Here is a 24,770-nt window from a genome sequence, read left to right on the forward strand (position 1 = left end):
TGTACTGTACTGTACTGTACTGTACTGTACTGTACTGTACTGTACTGTACTGTACACTACAACACTGTTTCTTTAAACCATTTAGACCTGAGGACAGATTCTACAAATGCCTTCTAAAATCATGACAGTTTTCTGAAAAAATATGTTTCTATGTGTCAGTGGTTCTCAAACATTTTTGTGTCAATTTCAAGGACCCCCAAATATATGTAATTGGCCGCCGACCCCCATCTGAAAATATGGTGTTCCAGGAATCCCTCAGAAGCAAAGATTTGAGTTAAAAACGTTCACTCTGAAAGAATATATATTCAAAGATTTGCGCCACAATTTCACGATGTTTCAAAAATAGCTAAAGTATAACACAATGCTTAAAACACCAAATGGGGTTCCCGCCCAGTATGGGACACATTCGCTGCCATTGACGGAGCACCTCCATCTAATTCAACGCTTCAACGCCGATGACGAGGTCTCGAGAATGTACTGGAACTATTGGTCTGCTCTACAATCTAATACAAATAATTATAACAAGACTGGGTTCTACTCTACGTGTCTAGTGCCATGAGGGCCTGTTCCCTAACAAGACTGGGTTCTACTCTACGTGTCTAGTGCCAGGGCCTGTACCCTGGCCAATCTTTTCACAAACTCATAGAGGCCTAGAAGAAGGAGAGCATGTTCTATGCTTAGCCAATGGACTGTAAAGTGACATTATTGTGCTGTGTTGTTTGTTTGCTAGCTATAGTAGACTGACAAATCTATTAGCATGGCTGTGGACCAAAACTCCACCGGACATTTTGCACGCACGCACGCACGCACGCACGCACGCACGCGCGCACGCACGCACGCACGCACGCACGCACGCACGCACAATGCCCTCTTATTAGCGTTGATGGGGTCCAGCCAGGCCACATGTTCCTGCATGGCAGCCCTCAGGGGCTAAATTTAGGGTGAGATCAGTTTGTTTCGAGCCAAAATGGCTGCTGCCGTCCCACGGAACGCTTCCCCATCCTCAGAGATAATGTGCTGCTGTTGCCACTGTCTAACCCAGGGGTGGTGCAACTTTGACGACGGAGAGAGCCACTATATTTCCACACTCACTCCAGAGGGCCACATTGCTGTCGTAGCAAAAATAGCAGATCTACAAGCTCAAAACGTGTCACACTGCGACACGTTTTGAGCTTGTAGATCTGCTATTTTTGCTATAGTCGAATTAAAATCTTGAATAATGTTTTTGCTATTTTTGAATTGGAATCCTGAAAATTAACATTTTTATGTAATTTCAAATGCCTTTAATTAATTGTGTTGAGCATTGAGCTACTAATTTAGAATATTATTTAGTATTTAAAGCGCGTCATGTTTGCATGTTGTGGAATTGTAAACAGCTGAAACCAACATTATATCAGTATTCTGACATTAACCTGAGGGCCACATTAAGTGAAGGTGGGGGCCGCATGTGGCCCCCGGGCCGCCAGTTGCCCATGTATGGTCTAACCGCTAACGATGGATGGCAACCATACAGACCAGAGTGAAGAAATATGTATTTAATGGACTACATCACCCACTTAAACATGTATTTTCTACACTTCATTTCATCTACATGAAGTGTGTGTGTGTGTGTGTGTGTGTGTGTGTGTGTGTGTGTGTGTGTGTGTGTGTGTGTGTGTGTGTGTGTGTGTGTGTGTGTGTGTGTGTGTGTGTGTGTGGAAAGACACTGTTGCATTGATTATTTTGAGAGGGAGGGAGAGAGAGAGAGAGAGAGAGAGAGAGAGAGAGAGAGGGAGGTTTGGCTATGGATATTTGCAGTATAGTGGATAAAGTACCAAAATGTGACTTACAAAAATGTATAAAAAATAAAAAATAAACAGATCTACATTATGGCGCACCGTGAGCTTGTAGATCGGCCGAGAAGTATATGCAGTATAGGGCAGAGTATATGATTTTGATTTGAAAATGTCTTAATAGTATTACGTGTCCTGCTTCCAAGGACGAGTAGTAAATGGTAGCCGAACACCTTTCGTCTTTTTAGTCGATGAAATCACCGGTTTAACCCATTTAGGCCTGACCTGGTTTCTGTATCAGTGGTGCTCAATATTGGCAATATTGTCAATGTCAAGAACCCCACAAAATGATATGTAATTGGCCACCAACCCCCATCTGAAAATATGTTGTTCCAGGAACCCGTCAGAAGCAAAGATTTTAGTTAAAAATGTTCGCTCTGAAAGAATATATTATTCCAAATTCGCGCCACATTTTCATGATTTTTCAAAAATAGCAGACCTACAAGCTCGTAGCGCGGCACTCGGTGCCGCGCTACGAGCTTGTAGATCTGCTATTTTTCAACAGCTAAAGCGTAACATAATGCTTGAAACACCAACAGTCGTTCCCGCCCAGAATGGTTTAAAGATCAGTTTAGCGTACCGTCTGCATCCTGTTGTTACATCAATACTATGACCTCAGACGGCCGTGCCAAGCCTCGGAGCCTGATGCCAACGTGTGCACGCACATGCACACGCACACACACACACAGGGCAAGGCCGACATGCACATGCACACGCACACACCGTACACACACATACAGCATGAGTCACTCTGAGCGCTAGACAATTTTAATAAGCCTAATATCCTCGACTGTGACAGACGAGCCCCGTCTGTGACACACTGTGTGTGTTTGTGTGTGTGCGCGCGTACATGCGTGCGTGCATGCATGCGTGTGCGCGTGTGTGTGGCGCAGGGGGTTTAAATGGGCTTATCACCCCAGGAAACCATCTCCCTCTGTTCATCATTCCCTCTCCTCTCTCCTCTCTCCTCCCCTCCCCTCCCCTCCCCTCCCCTCCCCTCCCCTCCCCTCCCCTCCCCTCCCCTCCTCTCCTCTCCCCTCCCCTCCTCTCCCCTCCCCTCCCCTCCCCTCCCCTCCCCTCCCCTCCTCTCCTCTCCTCTCCTCTCCCCTCCCCTCCTCTCCTCTCCCCTCCCCTCCTCTCCTCTCCTCTCCTCTCCTCTCCTCTCCTCTCCCCTCCCCTCCTCTCCTCTCCTCTCCTCTCCCCTCCTCTCCCCTCCCCTCCCCTCCCCTCCCCTCCCATCCCCTCCCCTCCTCTCCCCTCCCCTCCCCTCCCCTCCTCTCCTCTCCTCTCCCCTCCCCTCTTCTCCTCTCCCCTCCCCTCCCCTCCCCTCTCCCCTCCTCTCCCCTCCCCTCCCCTCCCCTCCTCCCCTCTCCTCTCCCCTCCCCTCCTCTCCCCTCCTCTCCTCTCCTCTCCTCTCCTCTCCTCTCCTCTCCTCTCCTCTCCTCATGCCAGGATGCCAACATACATGCAGTTTTGCATGTGAACAACAGACAAACTCAGTATTAATTTAACTGGCATAATGTACACATTATGGATCTTAATGGTCTTAATGTGTGTTTATTCTTCGGTGTACAACATTGTCCCTGCAGCCATGCACGTGTTGCTCCTCCCGCCTCCCTCCATCCATAATAGTTCAGCTACCGGTCAGCAGCGGTCACTTAAACAAATCAATCGGGAAAAGCCTGCGAGGGTGCAGAGAAATTCTGCTGAGACGCATCCGTCACGTGACCGCCGCTCGTCTCCCTCAATGTCTCTGTTGTCATTGTCACCGTCGTTCAGCATCATCATCATCATCATAATCATCGTCATCGTCATCGTCATCGTTATCGTCATCGTCATCATCATCATCGTCGTCGTCGTTGTCATCGTCATCGTTGTCGTGGCCATTGTCCAGAAATGACAACAATTCAATATTCCCTGCGCCACTGTGACATATAAGACGGAGATATCTACAATCTCTTATCACATTCCTCCTCCACAAACTGTTCTCATCGCACATCAACACACCCATCCTCATCCTCATGTTTCCATACGTCCTACTATCTCTGGTTTGGGCATCTTTAGCCCAAATAGCACAGGGGGTTTCAACCCTTTTCATTTCAAGGCCCATTAGGCATTTGGACAAAGCAGGAAAGGGCGCACACCAGTATTGGTGAGGTGCTGGCCTAAGGCAGTAAATAAGTAAAAATAAGAAAAGGCCGCACACACGTAGCCACGATGCTGTATATTTATTGAGAAGAAACCAACGTTTCGACCTTTCGGCCTTCTTTCGGACTTCTTCATTAGGCATTTGGCATTTGAGCCGGGGACCACCAGTTGATGACATTTAGCCTCTCAGACCCAAAACTAAAGAATATTTTGTTGTCTTGGATAAAATGTTGTCTACAATTCCATGCTTTTGGCAAACGATCAAAATAACAATTCTTTGCATCCTCTAATTGTGTAGACTTCTTGTAAATGAAGTAATGCAGATTTCAGCTCCAACACTGTAGGGGGCGTTATAGCTCACCAGTGCCAGACGTTTTTGACCAAACAGTGGAAAAAGATAGCGGATGTTTACTACAGTTTGAACCGCAAGTAATTGTCGGCCATTGTACTGTACAGCGATGGAAGTGAACGGTCCGTACAGCTGGTAAAAAGATCCAGGTTTGTTTTGAGCAAGGCAACACATTTGACCGTATATCGACCCAGAAGGTCTTCAGCGCAGGATCTCGGATATAGTTTGAGCATCTTTAGGCCAAACAGCAGCACACACTGACACAGATGGTTTGGCCATCTTTAGGCCAACAGCAGCACACACTGACACAGATGGTTTGGGCATCTTCAGGCCAACAGCAGCACACACTGACACAGATGGTTTGGCCATCTTTAGGCCAACAGCAGCACACACTGACACAGATGGTTTGGCCATCTTTAGGCCAACAGCAGCACACACTGACACAGATGGTTTGGCCATCTTCAGGCCAACGCCAATAGCAGCACACGGATGCATGAGGCTTACAGTAAAAGCCACGCGGAGAGGAAGATGCATCAAAGTGAGTGAGTCAGCGAGCGAGAGAGAGGGAGGTATATCCCTTTCGCATAGTACGTTATTGACAAGGACGGATCATGATCGATTGGCTAGTCCCTATATCGTCCGCTGAGTCGGCAGTATAGTGGACCGTTGACAACGTGGCGCTCGCTGGAGTGTGTGTGCCTCGTGGTGCTCAGCCAGGTCCACGTCTGACGGCGTCCCCTGCCGTGTTGTGCTTTCAACGTGTTTAACCCATTTTGGGGGCGGGAACCCCTTTTGGTGTTAGCATTATGTTATGCTTTAGCTATTGAAAAATAGCAGATCTACAAGCTCATAGCGCGCCACCGAGTGGCGCGCTACGAGCTTGTAGTTCTGCTATTTTTGAAAAATCGAAGAACCACTGACATAGAAACATAGCTTTTTCAGAAAACTGTCAGGATGTAGAAGACATTTTTAGAATCTGGTCATCTCAGGTCAAAATGGGTTAATCCAGAGCGATTTACAGCGAAGACATGGTATAAGAATAAGAGGCCTGGGCCGTGGCTCAGCGGTCCAGGCACCTTGGCTGGTAATCCAGTCTGGCAGTGTGCCGCGGGTTTGACTCCCGATCTCGACGGCCTTTACTGCATGTCTTCCCCCCATCTCTCTCCCCATTTCCTGTCAGCCTACAGTCTGTCCCTCCATAAAACATATAAAATAAAGGTGAAAGCCACAAAAAAAACATAAAAAAAAAAGAATCATATAAGATAGCAAGAACCTAACATCCGTCTAACAGTAGAATATCTGTATAATGAACCTATGACACTATAGTGCCATATCTACATGCGTGACAACATTTGACTGCCATTGGATTTTCAAATTGACATATTGGTTGTTCAGTTTGACCCACCAGTTTTGGAGATATGACTTATAGAGACTAGAGTAAAACAGGCTTGAAAGGTTCACTTCTGTGGTCTCTAACATTACACCTATAGCTACATGTTTAAGCATTTATTTCATATTTACATGTCAATTTCAGCTCTGACACTTATTTCAGACATGCTCATTAAAAAAAATGAATTAAAAAAAAGGTTTTCTCCCCTGGTGAAAAGCTGGAGTTTGCGCAATGGCAGGCTCTCAGTCAAATCTGGTTACAGTTTAGCCTTTTGCAAGGTCGTCGAGGCTAGGGCAAGTGCTATGAGCTAAGATGTTGTCTGAAGAGGTGAGTTTTCAGACTACACGGCGGAAGAAGAATGTGTTGTAAAAACATATTTCATGCACGGTGGTGATAAGATATGATCAGACAGAGACTAGAGTAAACAGGCTGCGGAAAATAAGGGAGCCGAAACACAAAGAAAGTTGTTCAAACGGCAGGAGATGAATGCTGCAAACGATCAAGGCCTTTGAATATCTCGCATCCAACGGATCTAAGAATGAAAATTCTGCAAACGAAAGGCGTTTGAATATCTCGCATCCAACGGATCTAAGATATTTATCTGCACACATATTTGAGTTTATAGTTTGATAACAAACTATTCCGAACAGCAGCGAGACGGGCGGGGCGGACCAGAGCAAGGCGGCGATTGCCCACGGCCTGGAGGGGGTTCCTGGGCCTGAAGGGGGTACATAGGCCTGGAGGGGGTTCCTGGGCCTGAAGGGGGTACATATAAGGCCTGGAGGGGGTTCCTGGGCCTGAAGGGGGTTCATGGGCCTGGAGGGGGTTCCTGGGCCTGAAGGGGGTTCATGGGCCTGGAGGGGGTTCATGGGCCTGGAGGGGGTTCCTGGGCCTGGAGGGGGTTCCTGGGCCTGAAGGGGGTACATGGGCCTGGAGGGGGTTCCTGGGCCTGAAGGGGGTTCCTGGGCCTGAAGGGGGTTCCTGGGCCTGGAGGGGGTTCCTGGGCCTGAAGGGGGTTCCTGGGCCTGAAGGGGGTTCCTGGGCCTGGAGGGGGTTCCTGGGCCTGAAGGGGGTTCCTGGGCCTGGAGGGGGTTCCTGGGCCTGAAGGGGGTTCATGGGCCTGGAGGGGGTTCATGGGCCTGGAGGGGGTTCCTGGGCCTGGAGGGGGTTCCTGGGCCTGGAGGGGGTTCCTGGGCCTGAAGGGGGTTCCTGGGCCTGAAGGGGGTTCCTGGGCCTGGAGGGGGTTCCTGGGCCTGAAGGGGGTTCCTGGGCCTGGAGGGGGTTCCTGGGCCTGAAGGGGGTTCCTGGGCCTGGAGGGGGTTCCTGGGCCTGGAGGGGGTTTCTGGGCCTGAAGGGGGTTCCTGGGCCTGGAGGGGGTTCCTGGGCCTGGAGGGGGTTCCTGGGCCTGAAGGGGGTTCCTGGGCCTGGAGGGGGTTCCTGGGCCTGAAGGGGGTTCATGGGCCTGGAGGGGGTTCCTGGGCCTGAAGGGGGTTCCTGGGCCTGGAGGGGGTTCCTGGGCCTGAAGGGGGTTCCTGGGCCTGAAGGGGGTTCCTGGGCCTGAAGGGGGTTCCTGGGCATTGAGTTTAGTGGCCTTTAGCTGTAAACCATTGAGACCCGAGGACCTGATTCTACATTTCTTTTTTTTTAAAAAACCTGTGTTTCTATATCAGTGGTTCTCAAACTTTTTCATGTCAAGGACCCCAAAAATTATCTGTATTTGGCCGCGGACCCCCATCTCAAAATATGTTTTAAAAAAATACCAGATCTACAAGCTCATATAGCACGGCACACACACTCGGTGCTTAAAGTTTAAAATAATGGTTAAAAAAAGTGGTTAAAAGCTACGGTGAAACAGATGCGCTCTGCTCCGCATTCGGGCAGAAAGACAGCACTGACATTTACGCACGCACGCACGCACACGCACACACACACACACACACACACACACACACACACACACACACACACACACACACACACACACACACACACACACACACACACACACACACACACTGTGATTCCACATGATGGAGCGGGCGAGTGTGATGGAAGGGAGACCTTCAAATGTCCGCCAGACAAAGACAGAAACTGAAAAATGGTAAAGCGTTCCCCTCGTCGCCACCGCACGCAAAAAAAAAAGTTTGCCTCGATCCATAGTTCGAGATACTCTCGTGACTTTGCAAATATCACTGTGTTGAAAACAAAACGCTGTCCTCGAGTCGTCCTCTGCTCACTGTATACTGTACCTCATTAACAGATAATCTTCCCCCTGCTGTACAAGTCTGTGACAAACAAGGAGAAATGCAATTTAAGCCATTTTGGGCGGGAACCCCTTTTGGTGTTAGCATTATGTTATGCTTTAGCTATTGAAAAATAGCAGATCTACAAGCTCATAGCGCGCCACCGAGTGGCGTGCTATGAGCTTGTAGGTCTGCTATTTTTGAAAAATCGAAGAACCACTGACACAGAAACATAGCTTTTTCAGAAAACTGTCAGGATGTAGAAGACATTTTTAGAATCTGATCTCGGGTCAAAATGGGTTAATAATTTGATGGATAGCAATGAAAATAAAAATGACCCGTTGTTCCCTTGTTGGGAAATATGAGGCGGTTGTAATGACTGGCAGGTGTCTAGTCAGAAATATGAGGTGGTTGTAATGACTGTCAGGTGTCTAGTCAGAAATATGAGGCTGTTGTAATGACTGTCAGGTGTCTAGTCAGAAATATGAGGTGGTTGTAAAGACTGTCAGGTGTCTAGTCAGAAATATGAGGAGGTTGTAATGACTGGCAGGTGTCTAGTCAGAAATATGAGGTGGTTGTAATGACTGGCAGGTGTCTAGTCATTGAAAAATAGCAGATCTACAAGCTCATAGCGCGCCACCGAGTGGCGTGCTATGAGCTTGTAGGTCTGCTATTTTTGAAAAATCGAAGAACCACTGACACAGAAACATAGCTTTTTCAGAAAACTGTCAGGATGTAGAAGACATTTTTAGAATCTGATCTCGGGTCAAAATGGGTTAATAATTTGATGGATAGCAATGAAAATAAAAATGACCCGTTGTTCCCTTGTTGGGAAATATGAGGCGGTTGTAATGACTGGCAGGTGTCTAGTCAGAAATATGAGGTGGTTGTAATGACTGTCAGGTGTCTAGTCAGAAATATGAGGCTGTTGTAATGACTGTCAGGTGTCTAGTCAGAAATATGAGGTGGTTGTAAAGACTGTCAGGTGTCTAGTCAGAAATATGAGGAGGTTGTAATGACTGGCAGGTGTCTAGTCAGAAATATGAGGTGGTTGTAATGACTGGCAGGTGTCTAGTCAGAAATATGAGGTGGTTGTAATGACTGGCAGGTGTCTAGTCAGAAATATGAGGTGGTTGTAATGACTGGCAGGTGTCTAGTCAGAAATATGAGGCGGTTGTAATGACTGTCTGGTGTCTAGTCAGAAATAGGAGGTGGTTGTAATGACTGTCAGGTGTCAATATGAGGTGGTTGTAATGACTGTCTGGTGTCTAGTCAGAAATAGGAGGTGGTTGTAATGACTGGCAGGTGTCTAGTCAGAAATATGAGGTGGTTGTAATGACTGGCAGGTGTCTAGTCAGAAATATGAGGTGGTTGTAATGACTGGCAGGTGTCTAGTCAGAAATATGAGGTGGTTCTAGTCTAGTCAGAAAAAGTACTCAGGGTTGTTAAAAGTGAAAAGTGGAAAGCCTGTGTGGAAAGTATCCTTCTTTATGGTGCCGAAACATGGACAATGAATAAGGAGTTTCGGGATCGTCTTGACGGAACATACACAAGACTCCTCATGCGTGTCCAGAACCTCTCATGGAAGGACCATCCCACTAAAGCTCAGATTTATGGAGGCACCCCCCCCCCCCCCATCTCAGTTGTTGTGGCAGAAACTCCGCTTTGCTGGACACACTGCCACAGAGCAAAATACCAGGTCATTTCGGATATTCTTCTGTGGAGACTACCCTGCCCATCAAGAGGAACAAGACCTCTCACATCTCCAGATGTTCTGAGTAGGGACACAGTCACACAGGACTGACTGTGAATGAACTTGGTGTGGCGATGGCTAACAGAGACCAGTGGAAGCAGCTTGTGTCGCAGATCTCGAGGGCACTCGAAGGATGATGATGATGAAAAGTGAGTGCCGTAATCTTTGTACTTTTTCTGTTTTGCATTTGTCTATGCCTATGGAGTTAACATTACTCTAATAACCCCAGGTGTGGTTATAATATTATAATCAAATATGTCTTCTGTGTATTTTTGGTTTCTTCCTGAAAGCTGAAAGCCTTTGAGTCAAAAGGCCCAATCGAAATAACACCGTTTTAGTGACATCATAACCCTAACCCATCCCCCAACCCCTAGCTCCCACATTATCATACAACAACAGGTGTGACGGGTCCATTTGGTTTTATTTTATGTGCTCAAGAGTAAAATGATTGTTACATAACTGCATTAGGCTACTTAATTGTAATTGTAATTTACATGTAAAATAATTGTCATTTTGATCAACGTTTTGCCTTATCTCTCCTATGGTAGGCTACCACATCAATAGCAGGGAATTGTGGGCAAAATCGTATCCAACGACATCAAAATATTCTTTCGTTTTGGGTCTGCGAGGCAAATATCTCATCAAATGGTGGTCCGTGGCTTAAATGCCTGAATAAGTAATGGGCCTTGTCAAGGCCCATTATTTTTTCAGGCATTTAAGCTCATATCAAGGCCGCCTTGATATGAAAAGGGTTGAAATTCACTGCTTTTCACCATTGATTATAGTTTCACACTGACTGCAGAAGGATCGCTGAGTGTGTTGCATGCACACATCCACTCTGGACTCACTGGAAATCAGCATTCAAAACCAGAAACAGAAAAACAACTCGATATACTTCATACCCACAACAAGAGTGCACAATCAATCCACATTCCACGGTCCACAGCCTACTAAAGCCTGTATATGCCTTATTTTACATCTATAATTCCTACAATCATCCTGCAATGATCTTCTGATAGATATAACACTTTATACCTGTCAGTCAAACATGCTGATTGGGTATTGGTATTCTCTGAGTCTGTCTGTCTGTCTGTCTGTCTGTCTGTCTGTCTGTCTGTCTGTCTGTCTGTCTGTCTGTCTGTCTGTCTGTCTGTCTGTCTGTCTGTCTGTCTGTCTGTCTGTCTGTCTGTCTGTCTGTCTGCCTGCCTGCCTGCCTGCCTGCCTGCCTGCCTGCCTGCCTGCCTGCCTGCCTGCCTGTCTGTCTGTCTGTCTGTCTGTCTGTCTGTCTGCCTGCCTGCCTGTCTGTCTGTCTGCCTGCCTGCCTATGACCTGTCAATTCAATTCAATTCAATTCAATTCAATTCAATTCAATTCAATTCAATTCAATTCAATTCAATTCAATTCAATTCAATTCAATTCAATTCAATTCAATTCAATTCAATTCAATTCAATTCAATTGGCTTTATTGTCATGAGGAGAGGAGAGGAGAGGAGAGGAGAGGAGAGGAGAGGAGAGGAGAGGAGACACCTGGGACAGTGTAATCTAGCAGTGGAGAGCCCTAACAGCTTCCTGGGTAAACGTTTCTCTCACTGGGCTTGCCAAGCCGATCGCGCCTTTCCGCCAGACACTCACCGGGCTCTGCAGCTACGGCCAAGATGCCCACACACCCCCACGCACACACGCACGCACCCACGCACACACGCACGCTGTGCAATGCTTAGCAGCCAGACAGATGCCCGCGGTGTGTCCGGTGGCGGTACAGCCAGACAAAATGCCTGCCCGGCGTCCATCCATCCATCCACACACAAACAGACGCACAACAAAATAATATGGCTGCCACGGGATCGCTGATGATGATGTACTGTATACGGTGTATAATAGACACATCCATTGAGGTGCTGCATGGGTGGCCAATAGCTGCTGGGCACAGCCATAGCTGCGGGGTCACATTTAGCGCAGCTTGACACCGCAGCATTGATTGCCTACAGCTGGCCTATACAGGCCATACAATCATCCTGTGGTGCAGAAGGTGAAAAAGTGTAGCACGGTGAGCCTATAAAGATAGTTCAGTCAGATAACTCACCCATAGATTGAACTAATATTTATTATAGAATGAGAATAGAGTGTTCATATAACATTTTATCTTGGCGTTCGGCTCTGCTACATTCTTCTCCCTGCTCGGCACAATTATACAGGCCTCGTAAACCCATTTCGGGCGGGAACCCCTTTTGGTGTTTTAAACATCATGTTGTACTTTAGCTATTGAAAAATAGCAGATCTACAGCGCAAGATCTTCATTATACAGATATTCTACTGTTAGACGGATGTTAGGTTCTTGCTATCTTATATGATTCTTTTTTTTTTATGTTTTTTTTTTTGTGGCTTTCGCCTTTATTTGTTTTATGTTTTATGGAGGGACAGACAGTAGGCTGACAGGAATAGCAGACCTACAAGCTCGTAGCGCGGCACCGAGTGCCGCGCTACGAGCTTGTAGGTCTGCTATTTTTGAAAAATCGTGAAAATGTGGCGTAAATCTTTGAATATAGATTATTTCAGAGCCAACGTTTTTAACTCAAATCTTTGCTCAGGTCAAAATGGGTTTTAAACATCGAGAGCAGGGAGATAGATATACAACTAGAAAAAGTGCCCTTCTGGGCACAGGTCTCCACCAGGAGGATATAGGACTGTGTGAGATGTTTGGCAAAATGTTTAGGAGTAATATAAACATGTTTTTTTGTTGAGGAAATGCAGAGCCAGATCACTCATAGCATCTCTGAGTATAGAATTCTGGATGAGCAGGACATGTGCAGCATTTTGAACAAAACGGGCCACTCCTGAAAACTTTGGAAGGCAATGTTATTCAATCAGTGTAGAATCTGAGAAATCCAACAGACTCGTCTTGATCACATGACTACAGAGATCATGTGTACCGATTTGCGTGAGATTTGGATGAAATCTATGCGACTAACATAAGCAATGTGTTTTGCAGAAATCGGCCTCATGGTGGCGCTATAACCGGCAGATGTGAAGGGATGCAGGGACAATGTTTTTCCATGGCCTCTAGGGAGTGCGCATACATACGTTGTACAGATCGATGCAGTTATAGCTAAAAACAGGAATTGGCCTGTTAAAGCGCCACCATGAGGCTGATTTGGAGAAAAAAATAGTGGCATGTTGTCCTCGGCCTAGTGGAAATGTGCATGTATAATTTCACGGAAATTGCACACTGTTTTTCTATTTTGTTCGAAACGGACCAAACATGTGAGCTTTGGAAGCCAATCTTAGCCAATCAGGATGGAAGATGGGAAATGGTGCAGATCCGAGTTGATCACATGACTATGGAGATAGTTTATACCGAATTGTGTGATGTATGGATAAAATGTGTACGAGTAATCTACAGAAATGTGTTTTGCCTAAATCGGCCTCATGGTGGTGCTATAACAGGCCGTTGAAGAATATTTGCGGCAGAGGTTCGTCGTTGGCATCCAGGGAGTATGTGTGCAAGGTTTGCATGGATCGGGCCAACGGTGGCGGAGATTGGTAACAGACGGACAGAAGGAAGGAAGGACGGAAGGACGGACGGACGCACACACACACACACACACACACACACGGACGGAGTGCAAAACATACTCTCTCCCCATGCCTTCGGCCTGGTTGAGACAATAACAAACACTACAGCAACTGTAGCAAACACTGTACACACACCCACATAGTAATGTCAGCGTGTTAACCCCTCGAGTATTTCTGACTGAACGAACTCTTGCAAGCTATACGTATCACTGGTGACATCATTAGCACAGACAGAACCACAGGTAACGTTACAGGCGACCACAGATCGGATGTCACATGCATGCAGTCACACCTCGTAAATACTACCCAGTCCCAGGGAGTCAGTCAGTTACCGCACGTTGCCCTGTGTCTGCTTCCTTATATTCTCATAGCAGAGTCACCACGCTGCACGTCACCAATTCACCAGGTGCACTTTTTGCTTTCGAGCCATTACAGAAATAGTAAGGAAAAGGTCAGGTGGCGAGGGAGAGAGGTGGTGCACCTCGCGCTCCCCTCCACCCCCTCCTCCTCCTCCTCTCCTCCGGGGCTTCACAGAGCTATAGGAGCGCTCTGAAATGTCTGGGATTGGAAGCACAATGGAGCCCAACAGATGTTCAGCTCACTGGATGGACCAATGACAAAACACCAGGACGGAACACGAGCCAATCGGAGGATAATGCAGAAAGAAAGAAAGAAAGAAAGAAATTTACAATGTAGGCATTTAGCAGACGCTCTTATATCCAGAGCGATTTACAGTAAGCAAGAACAAAAAACATGGTAAAAAATACATACAAATCATGTGCCTGGGCCATGGCTCAGCGGTCCAGGCACCTTGGCTGGTAATCCAGTCTGGCAGTGTGCCGCGGGTTTGACTCCCGATCCCGACGGCCTTCACTGCATGTCTTCCCCCCCATCTCACTCCCCATTTCCTGTCAGCCTACTGTCTGTCCCTCCATAAAAAATATAAAATAAATATAAAAATATAAAAAGAAATAAGAAAAAAATAGTCATCATGAAGCTAAGAAAGAAAGAGTTGAAAGGACGAAAGAATTGAAGGAAAGCAAGAAAGAAAGATAGGCTAGTATAGCCGCTTCAGCAGCTGCTAATGTGTTTAATTGTTTGTACACAAATAATACAACAACTCCAGTGAATTAAGGACGGTGACAGAAAGGGCTACACTTTTAACTTGATGATTAATTGTCACACAAATAACTGCGATTAAGGATTTAAGCCATTTAGGCCTGACGTCGAAATAAAAAAAACGTTCGCTCTGAAAGAATATATATTCAAAGATTTGTGCCGCATTTTTACGATTTTTCAGAAATAGCAGACCTACAAGCTCGTAGCGCGCCACTCGGTGGCGCGCTATGAGCTTGTAGATCTGCTATTTTTCAATAGCTAAAGTATAACATAATGCTTAGTTAAAACACCAAAGGGGGTTCCCGTCCAGAATGGGTTCAATTATGTTTTTGGAACATTATGAATAGAAATGACATTCCTGTTTGCCTTTTACTTTAGTCTTTGTAGTAAAAGGTGCACAGGACTGATATGACAAATCCTTGAAATATACCAAGAAATTACTGGCATTTTGATACATTTTATACTATAAAAACAAACAATAACAATAGCGGGAAAAAGCTGATTTACAAGCTTACAACGCGCAACGAAGACGTGTTGTGTAATAATCGTTGCCTTTCCACTAGATCAAAACATTTTTATACAACTGAATTAACGCAACCTATACGTGTTTTGGCGCTTGTCGCTTGCCGACAAATAACATAGGCTACGTTTTTCGGCGGGCTAAGTGTTAAAGGGCCACTTCACCCCTTTTGCAACCAGATCTTATTTTAATGATGTTTAATTTGTGTTTTTGGATATTTTAGTATTTCAAAGTGTCCATGGGCTCCATGATGTCATGGACACTGGTCTCACTTACTTCCTGGACTACATGTTGTCTCAGTAAGACAGCCCTCCCGCTATCCACAAGGAGGAGCAGTGCACCAAAGCATTATGGGAATTGTAGTCCAGGAAGGACGTGAGTCCTGCAGTGTCCATGACATCATGGAGCCCATGGACACTTTGAAATAGTGAAATATCTAAAAACACATATTACCCACATAAAAACCCCAGGAAAGTCTTTCTTGACTCCCAAACATCTTTAAAATAAGATCTGGATGCAAAAGGGGTGAAGTGGCCCTTTAAGACCTAAACCGATTGTACTAAAATGCCTTTTAAATCAGTAGTTCTCAAACGTATTTTCGTGCCAAGGAAGGACCCCCAGAAGAGAGCCGAGGTCAACAGATCGTCCAGCCAGCCGCGCTAATCAGAGCCCTTTGTGACATCATCAGAGCCCTTTGTGACATCATCAGCCCCTCAGAGGCACGACTGACTGACACGCGTGGAATTGGAAAGGGGCGGAGTGGCCCTTTAACTGATGAGGCAACATATGGTATCACTATTGTTTTGGTAGATAAAAAGAGACAAAACCCTTGTCTCTGTTTGACTGGTAAAAACGCACACGCACGCACGCACGCGCACACGCACACACGCGCACGCACGCACGCACACACACACACACACACACACACAGTCCCTTTTGAAGTGACAGAGCGGCAGCATATGTCAGGGTGGACAGCAGGGTGACCTGCGGCCGCTGGTTAACAGTGGGAACAAAGGCAGCGCTGCTGAGACACTCATTAGCACCTCTTAAACCAAAGGCCTCCATCCCCCACAATGCAACACGGCAGGCGCTGATCTCCTGACACCCCATAGTGTCTGTCAGTGTAGAGAGTCATCAGTCAGTCGCTCATTTACAGCCGGCCCGTGTGTGTGATTACAGCCAGTGTTGTTTTCGTCGACTAAAACTAAGACGAAGAACAATGCTCGTCGACTACCTTTTTTCACTGACAAAAACAAAGGGAAACTAAATGAAAACTAAGCTATACGATGACTAAAACTAAGACTAAATATACTGAGCCCGCCAAAATACATTTTAGTCGACTAAATCAACTGTAGATTCAGTCGACTAAAATCTTATGACATTTAGTCGACTAAAACTAGACTAACACTAAGACATTCCAGGTGACTAAAATATGATGAAAACTAAATGAAGTTTCAGTCCAAAGACTATGACTAAAACTAAAATAGAAATGTGTTGCCAAAAACCACACTAGATTATCTTGGCTCTATTGTCTCAACGTAGACAACCGTTCCACATCTCCGAAAGCTACAGTATAAACAGTGGTTTTCAACCCTTTTCATATCAAGGCCCATTATTTATTCTGCATTTGAGCCACGGAACCACCATTAAGATGACTTAGCCTCTCAGACCCATCTGAGCCACGGAACCACCATTTGATGACTTAGCCATCTTTGACTATAGAAGTGTCTATTTGTACGTCTCTAAATGTTGTGATGAATTGAACATGGTGGACCCTCTTGTAAACAAGTGTAATGCTTAATTGGGTCGTCCACTCACAGTTAACAGCCTTTGTATTGAGTTTGTGCTTGTACTGTAATTCTGCAAACTGTTAATAAATATTTCAATCAATCAATCAAAGCCTCTCAGACCCCAAAACTAAAGAATATTTTGTTATCGTTGGATATGATTTTGTCCACAATTCCATGCTGTATTAAAACCCATTTAGGCCTGACGTCAAAATAAATAAAAAGTCTTCTGAAAGAATATATATTCAAAGATTTGTGCCACATTTTCACGATTTTTCAAAAATAGCAGACCTACAAGCTCGTGTTCAGAATGGGTTAATGTTGGTACCATTAGGAGAGGCAAACGTTGATCAAAATAACAATTCTTTATACATTCTCTAATTGTGTAGACTTCTTGTAGGCTAAATTAAGTAACGCAGGTGTTTAACAATAATAATTAACTCTTGAGAGCGTAAAATGAAACCAAATGGACCTGCATGGGTCCATTTGGTTTCAATGTACGCTCTCAAGAGGAGTGAGGAGATCAACGCCAATGCAAGCTCCACAACACTGGTAGGCTGCAGTTCGGTAACCTAAAAATAACGCAAAAATAATCTAACAAGCTACTTTTCTCAGAAGGCAATTTGTAACGTAACAGGATTCTTTTCATAGGCCGTAATCCAGAAACCTAACAAAGTTACTTTAGAAAGTAACTACGCCCATTGATGAGAGGAGCTATTAAGGTTTCAGATTCAAAGCCTGTAGGTTCTGTAGCCATGCGTAAAAAATGCACTGGCGGAAACCAAACGTTTTTGGCCAAACTATTTGTGGATCCAATAATTCCAAGTGTAACAAGGGGCGCGTCTCTGAAGAGCAGCTCCCGCCCACCAAAACAATAAACCCATCAAACCAAGTTAGGTGGAGACGGTGGCGGTGGGCCTCGCTCTGTCTGCTGCGTGGTGAAGCGAGCTGATTTCTCCGTGGACTCCGTTTCCCAGGCGGCTGCCGTTTTAAATAGGGCAACGTACGTCTACAGCGGTTTAAATAGGGCAACGTACGTCTACAGCGGTCCGCAGGCAAAGGCTTGGGAGCTGAGCACAACCGCTCGCTTTAATTAGACGTGTGAATGAATCTAGTTTTTTTTTTCTTTTCTTTCTTCGAAGAACGTCTTCCCCTGTCTTTGTCGGCTCGGCCTCACTTAAAATTCAAATGACAATGACAATGCATGTGGATGGCTAATTAGTTTTAAGAGGGGAAGGCATTCCCCTTCGGTTAACAGAATCAAAAGCGGATCGAGAGATGATGGTGCGTGCGTGCGTGCGTGCGTGCGTGCGTGCGTGCGTGCGTGCGTGCGTGCGTGCGTGCGTGCGTGCGAGAGAGAGAGAGAGAGAGAGAGAGAGAGAGAGAAGAAAGAGATATAGACAGAACAAATTAATGAATGCAACCATGGAAGCTACAGAATGCCCTCATCGGGCTCACACGGGAGAGAACAGCCGAGACCCAAACGTAATCAGCAGCAGATCATAATAATAATAATAATATGGTGGCATTCTTCTTAACAACGTGCACAAAAACAGGCCTCCGAGTCAACACAAAGGCCACGGAATATATTGGATTAAAGGAAGGAAGTCCGCACATTGTTCTACAGCTCCCAAGTATAGTTAATTTAGAAGAACGTTTCGACCCACAACCGTCTTCTTCAGGTATATATTCCCCCCTCAAAAAAACAAAAAAACACTTTGTTTTCTTCTGGACATAGACGTAATGAACTGACGGGGTTTATAACGGAACGATCGATTTACGGACGGAGCGCCACCGAGGCTGAGATGAGACGCTTTATCCTCAGGGCGCGTCAGACTTGTGCCAACTAGTGCCGAGTGTCAATCAGAAGCCTTTTAATTACTCAGAGTTGTCTGTTTCACTCTGCTCGGGGAAAGCCACCGTTGGCAGCCAGGAGTCGTTACCGTTCTCCGTGAGCTTTCTTTGCGGTGTCGTTTCCACTCAAGCGAGACACAAATAACCGGCGCACAGCGCGCGGGGGACAGCTAAGGGCGGGGGACAGCTAAGGGCGGGGGACCATGCAGGTCGGGGGAACAGCTAAGACGAAGTGAAAAGCGCAACGTGTCACTTTGCGAGATGTCAACGTTTAACCTGAGATGCTCCCGAGTCTGTCTAATAATTAATGATGACTTTTTACTTGACGGTTCATTGTCACGAATGATTGCGATTAAATTGTGTTTTTGGCATTTAAGACCGGTACGTGTAAATACAAAAAAAAGCACATTTCTGTTCAGCTTTTAGGCTTTGTGAAAAGAAAGAGAGAGAGAGAGAGAGAGCATTAATATTGCTCTGAAAGTTATCCGTATATCTTTAAACTTTCAAAGTAAAATCCTACTTGTGTGATTTTGCTGTGTAGTGAACAGACTCGATTCACATACGTGTGCACGCACGCGCACACGCACACACACGCACACACGCACACGCACACACGCACACACACACACACGCACACACGCGCGCCAGCTAAGAACACCCACCTGATGCTCGTCATGCTTCCAGTCTCAGATCCTAGCTTGCATCTCTCCAGCTGAGTGGCAACGATCTGTCGCTCTGCTTCCAGCTCCCTCGTTAGGCGCTCAAACTGCAGCTCCTGGAGGGGGAGAGAGAGAGGGAGAGAGAGAGAGAGAGAGAGAGAGAGAGAGAGAGAGAGAGAGAGAGAGAGAGAGAGAGAGAGAGAGAGAGAGAGAGAGAGAGAGAGAATACTTCAGTACAAAGTAGTTATGCACTCTGTCAGTGATCGTACAAAACGTGTCAGTTACAGACTGTCAAGCTCAGGTTAGGAGACAGACAGGTGTTCAACACAAAGTACTACAATGCTTCAGGGTTTTAACGCGTATTCCTGCTGACGAGCAGACCCTTAAAACGGAGCAATTTGCTATCCACGACTCCGCCGCTAAGAAATGTACATGGAATATTTTAGTGACTATTTTGAAAGGGGATGAAAGGGAACAGTCGGTGGTTCCTTTGACAAACGGTGACAGTTTAGACTTTAGACCGAGGCAAAAGAAAAGTAAATAAGAAGAAAGAAAAGTGTCCAATACTGGTCCAATACAGATTGATTGATTGAAAACGTTAAGAGTTTGTAGAATATGCACAGGAAAGCACATTTCAACAAGGTCTGCTAAGAGCACTAAGGCTTGTTTCCATTCCTACATGTCAACAAGGTCTGCTAAGAGCACTAAATGTAAATATCATGGATTTTACACATTAAATACTGGTTCATTTTTGGAAACAGACCTTCAAAATCTCTTCCAAATCCGTCAACAAGGCCTGCCGTATGCACTGGAAAAAACATGTGCGTGGCATTTATTTTTTAAAACAATGTTTTATCATATAGGATAACTATTTGTGGAGAGGTTTGTCTAGCCCATGTTATGCTTAGATGTGATTGGACCATAGTAGTTTGAGGAGGGGCTTAGCTACAGGTCAATTCCAAACATGCAAACATGACCCGCTTTAATTACTTCAGTCTATATAGCTTAATTACTAGTATTAAAATGTTATTGTTGTCTTTTTTATATATCCAATGTATTTGTATTTAGTTCATAAAGTTATAGTTATAAACATAACTATAACTAAATGCATTTGAAATTAAATAAAAAGGTTACTTTTCAGGATTCGGTAAATGGTAAATGGTGCATTTATATAGCGCCTTTATCCAAGGCGCTTTATTGTGCATTACATTCACCCATTCACACACACATTCATACACCGATTGCGGCGGAAGCCATGCAAGGTACCAACCAGCACATCGGGAGCAATTTAGGGTTCAGTGTCTTGCCCAAGGACACTTCGACATGTAGACAGGAGGAGCCGGGATTCGAACCGCCGACCCATGGATCATTGGACGACCTGCTCTACCTCTTGAGCCACAGTCGCCCAATTCAAAAATAGCAAAAAAACTAATATTCAGGATTTCAATTCAAAAATAGCAAAAACAGCTGATATACAAGCTCACGCGTTTTGAGCTTGTAGATTGGCTATTTTTGCTACGACAGTAATATGCAATGTGGCAAATGTGAGTGTGGAAATATAGTGGCCCTCTCCATCTTCAAAGTTGCCCATCCCTGGTGTAGCGTATCTCGTATAGACCAGGCCCATTGAAGTAACGTTGGACAGGTACACGCCGTACACGGGTGTCTTCGAGGTGTAGCGTATCTCGTAGACCAGGCCCATTGAAGTAACGTTGGACAGGTACACGGGTGTCTTTGAGGTGTAGCGTATCTCGTATAGACCAGGCCCATTGAAGTAACGTTGGACAGGTACACAGGGTGTCTTCGAGGTGTAGCGTATCTCGTAGACCAGGCCCATTGAAGTATACTTGGACAGGTACACGGGTGTCTTCGAGGTGTAGCGTATCTCGTAGACCAGACCCATTGAAGTATACTTGGACAGGTACACAGGGTGTCTTTGAGGTGTAGCGTATCTCGTATAGACCAGGCCCATTGAAGTAACGTTGGACAGGTACACGGGTGTCTTCGAGGTGTAGCGTATCTCGTAGACCAGACCCATTGAAGTATACTTGGACAGGTACACAGGGTGTCTTTGAGGTGTAGCGTATCTCGTAGACCAGACCCATTGCGAGTTAGCTGTACTCTGTCGTCTACAACTCTACACTAAGCCATCCCAAATTCTGGCAGAGTCCATGGTGAGCGCTGTGAGGCTGTGACTGTATGTCTTCACTTCACACTCCGCTGCTGTGAGCTGTTCTGGAAGGAGGATGTCGTCAGGCAAGTCACCCTGGTTTAACCCATTTTGGGCGGAAACCTCTGTTGGTGTTCTTAGCTAGCATTATGTTATCATAATGCATAGCATTATGTCCCTTAACTTAGGGATATTTTGACACGTCGTATACTGCCGTGCATGCGGGACGCTCTGGTTACCAGCAGTAAATGGTAAATGGTGCATTTATACTGTATAACGCTTTTATATGACGCTTTACATATTGTAGATTGTGCATTACATTCACACATTCACACACACATTCACACACACATTTACACCGATACCGGCGGAAACCATGCAAGGCACCAACCAGCTCATCAGGAGCAAGTGCTCAAGGACTCTTCGACACTAACTCTGGGGGAGCCCGGGTTCGAACTGCATGGGAACCTCACGGTTCCCATCCATCATGCAGAGAGAGATAAGTAACCAGGTCTCCAAAAGAAGCCACTATAGGCCACATGAGCACTTTAAACCTATTGGCTATTTGCTCATTTGATCTACATGCTCACAATGCGTCTCATCTCATGCGATCTGCCATTTACCAAAAACAATCGTGTTGTGGGATATTTTTTAAATGTTTCAACACCACAAATCTGGTACACCATGGCACAAAATAGGGGGGGGGGGGCTGTGGTGTGTGGACAAATTATACACTGCGCAAAAAGCATGGATGTGTATATTACAGGAAACTCCCGTTAAACTTTCCAACAAACTCCAGTAAACTCCCGAATTGTACCATCACACCTGTATATTACCGTATATTAACTGTATGTGCTGCTAAACTTGAGGTTTACGGGCAAAATACAGTGTCCTTATTGCCCGTTAACTCCTCTTTCCACGCAGTGATACTTGTATTCAACGTACGGCAAAGCTCAGGTGGTTAACCCATTCTGACCTGAGATCAGATTCTATAAATGTCTTCTACATCCTGACAGTTTTCTGAAAAAGCTATGTTTCTATGTCAGTCGTTCTTCGATTTTTCAAAAATAGCAGACCTACATGAGCTTGTAGATCTGCTATTTTTCAATATCTAAAGCATAACATAATGCTAACACCAAAAGGGGTTCCCGCCCAGAATGGGTTAACCCAGATACTACTGTACAGTAAGTACAGTAGGGGAGGGCATAAGGCCGTCTGTCAGTTTAATGCAACATTGCTCGATGTAACAACACACAATACAACACGACAGGCGCTTTCTCCTGTACAGCCTGCTGTGGACAACGTCCAGATGTATCGCGGCGAGTTACAGCTATTATTAGCACACACCACTCGTGTGTGTGTGTGTGTGTGTGTGTGTGTGTGTGTGTGTGTGTGTGTGTGTGTGTGTGTGTGTGTGTGTGTGTGTGTGTGAGTGTGCGCGTGTGTGTGTGTGCGCGCGCGTACGGTTGCACGGGTGCATGTGCGTGTGAACTAAATGACGTAAAAAAAAGAAAAAAAGAAAAAGCATTCAAATCATTCACATTCAATGGTGGAAAAAGTACTCACATACTTTTAGTAAAGTAAAAGTATCAATACTGTACTGGTCTGATCTGTTCCGTTGAGTAAAACTACTAAAGTATTGGCATAAAAATGTACTTAAAGCACCAAAAGTAGAAAGTATCCATCATACGTTTTCAAATGTATATGAATCTTTTGAAAATAGCAGATCTACAAGCTCAGTTTGCGTGTACAGTAGATCGGTTCTTTATAATGGCTGGAAATGTAAATAGGGCTGAAGCGGTTAATGTTTTGTAATTATAATCCAAATATAGCATGACACTCAGTCTGAATTTTCATTTCGTTTCACTTCATTATTCAGACTGAAAGCCCTCCCCACGGCAGCAGTTTATGGGATGGGTGTTGTCAAAGCGGCAGTCTTCGGTGATTGGTTCATACCAACCAATCAGAATAGTAGGAAAGCAGATGACGTTGTTGTCAATCATGAGGCTATGGCTAACCCGTTTGCTAACCAAATGAACACAGCCAACGAGCGCTACTAGCATGTGAACAAAAGCGGTAAAATATGGCGGATGATGATGTTTATAAAACCTCTCGTGTCTGTAAAGAAACTATTTATCATACGTCGATTTAATAGCCAGATTGATACGGTCGTGAGTTACCGCAGCGGGGGCAGCCATGTTTGTTGTCTGACGCTGTCGAGTGACGGGGCTGAGGGCCAATCAGGTGCATCAGCTGCTACGATCGGATTTCCGAACGACAGTACACAGCCGTAGGCAGAGAGACTCCAGACCTGAATCGCCAGAACATATTTTCTTAATGGGCGTGGCTAGCGATTCAGGGCTGGAGCCAGGCTAATCCAAATCAGTAAAACTATAAAATGTTCCTCTGAACTTTAGTGGATTAAAAGGCACTGACATTTTGAAATACTCCAGTAAAGTAAAAATAGCAGACCTACAAGCTCATAGCGCGGCACTCGGTGCCGCGCTATGAGTTTGTAGATCTGCTATTTTTCAACAGTTATAGTTTATAATAATGGTTAAGACACCAAAAGGGGTTCCCGCCCGAAATGGGTTAACCTGGAAGTTAGTTGGTGTGAGCGAAGAGGAGGCAGAGGACAGGGTGAGATGGAGGCAGGTGATTGGCTGATGAGGCATGAGGACAGGGTGAGATGGAGGCAGATGATTCGCTGAGGAGGCATGAGGACAGGGTGAGATGGAGGCAGGTGATTCGCTGTGGCGAACCCCTGAAGGGGTAAGCCGAAAGTAGAAGAAGACTTTCTATCACCTGAAACTTATAATTGTTTATATGGCTTCAGAAAGAGCGAGAGTGGGAACAGACAGTGTAGCCTTAGCTGTGTGTGTGTGTGTGTGTGTGTGTGTGTGTGTGTGTGTGTGTGTGTGTGTGTGTGTGTGTGTGTGTGTGTGTGTGTGTGTGTGTGTGTGTGTTGAGGCCTCAGGCAGCTCCAGGTTCATCCTCCATGCTGTCAGAATGAATGACTATCATTCCACCACCAGCCATCAGAAAGTCTCCGTCAAAAAAAACTCCACTTATCTGTCCGTTTTTTCAAATGTGATTATTTTGGCGGGTGTGCTGCTGTGGTCTGAGCGCTTTTGGAACACTCGCCTTATCCCATTTTGGGCGGGAACCCCGTTTGGTGTTTTAAGCATTATGTTATACTTTAGCTATTGAAAAATAGCAGATCTACAAGCTCATAGCGCGGCACCGAGTGCCGTGCTACGAGCTTGTATGTCTGCTATTTTTGAAAAATCGTGAAAATGTGACTCAAATCTTTATTATTACAGAGTGAACATTTTAACTCAAATCTCTGCTTCTGGGGGAGGTCCCTGGAACA

The 24,770-nt window shown here is 45.6% G+C and overlaps 1 protein-coding gene across 1 annotated transcript in view; it reads right to left on the reverse strand.

Moving 5' to 3' along the window:
- ctnnd2b (catenin (cadherin-associated protein), delta 2b) overlaps positions 1–24,770 on the reverse strand; it is a 194,432-nt gene that overhangs the window by 166,671 nt on the left and 2,991 nt on the right. The window contains exon 2 of the mRNA XM_079512052.1: positions 19,231–19,343. Within this exon, the coding sequence (XP_079368178.1) occupies positions 19,231–19,343 (113 nt within the window). The remainder of the gene's footprint in view (positions 1–19,230; positions 19,344–24,770) is intronic.

The sequence above is a fragment of the Electrona antarctica genome, assembly GCF_951216825.1.
Source record: "Electrona antarctica genome assembly, chromosome: 1".
NCBI classification, from domain to species: Eukaryota; Metazoa; Chordata; class Actinopteri; order Myctophiformes; family Myctophidae; genus Electrona; species Electrona antarctica.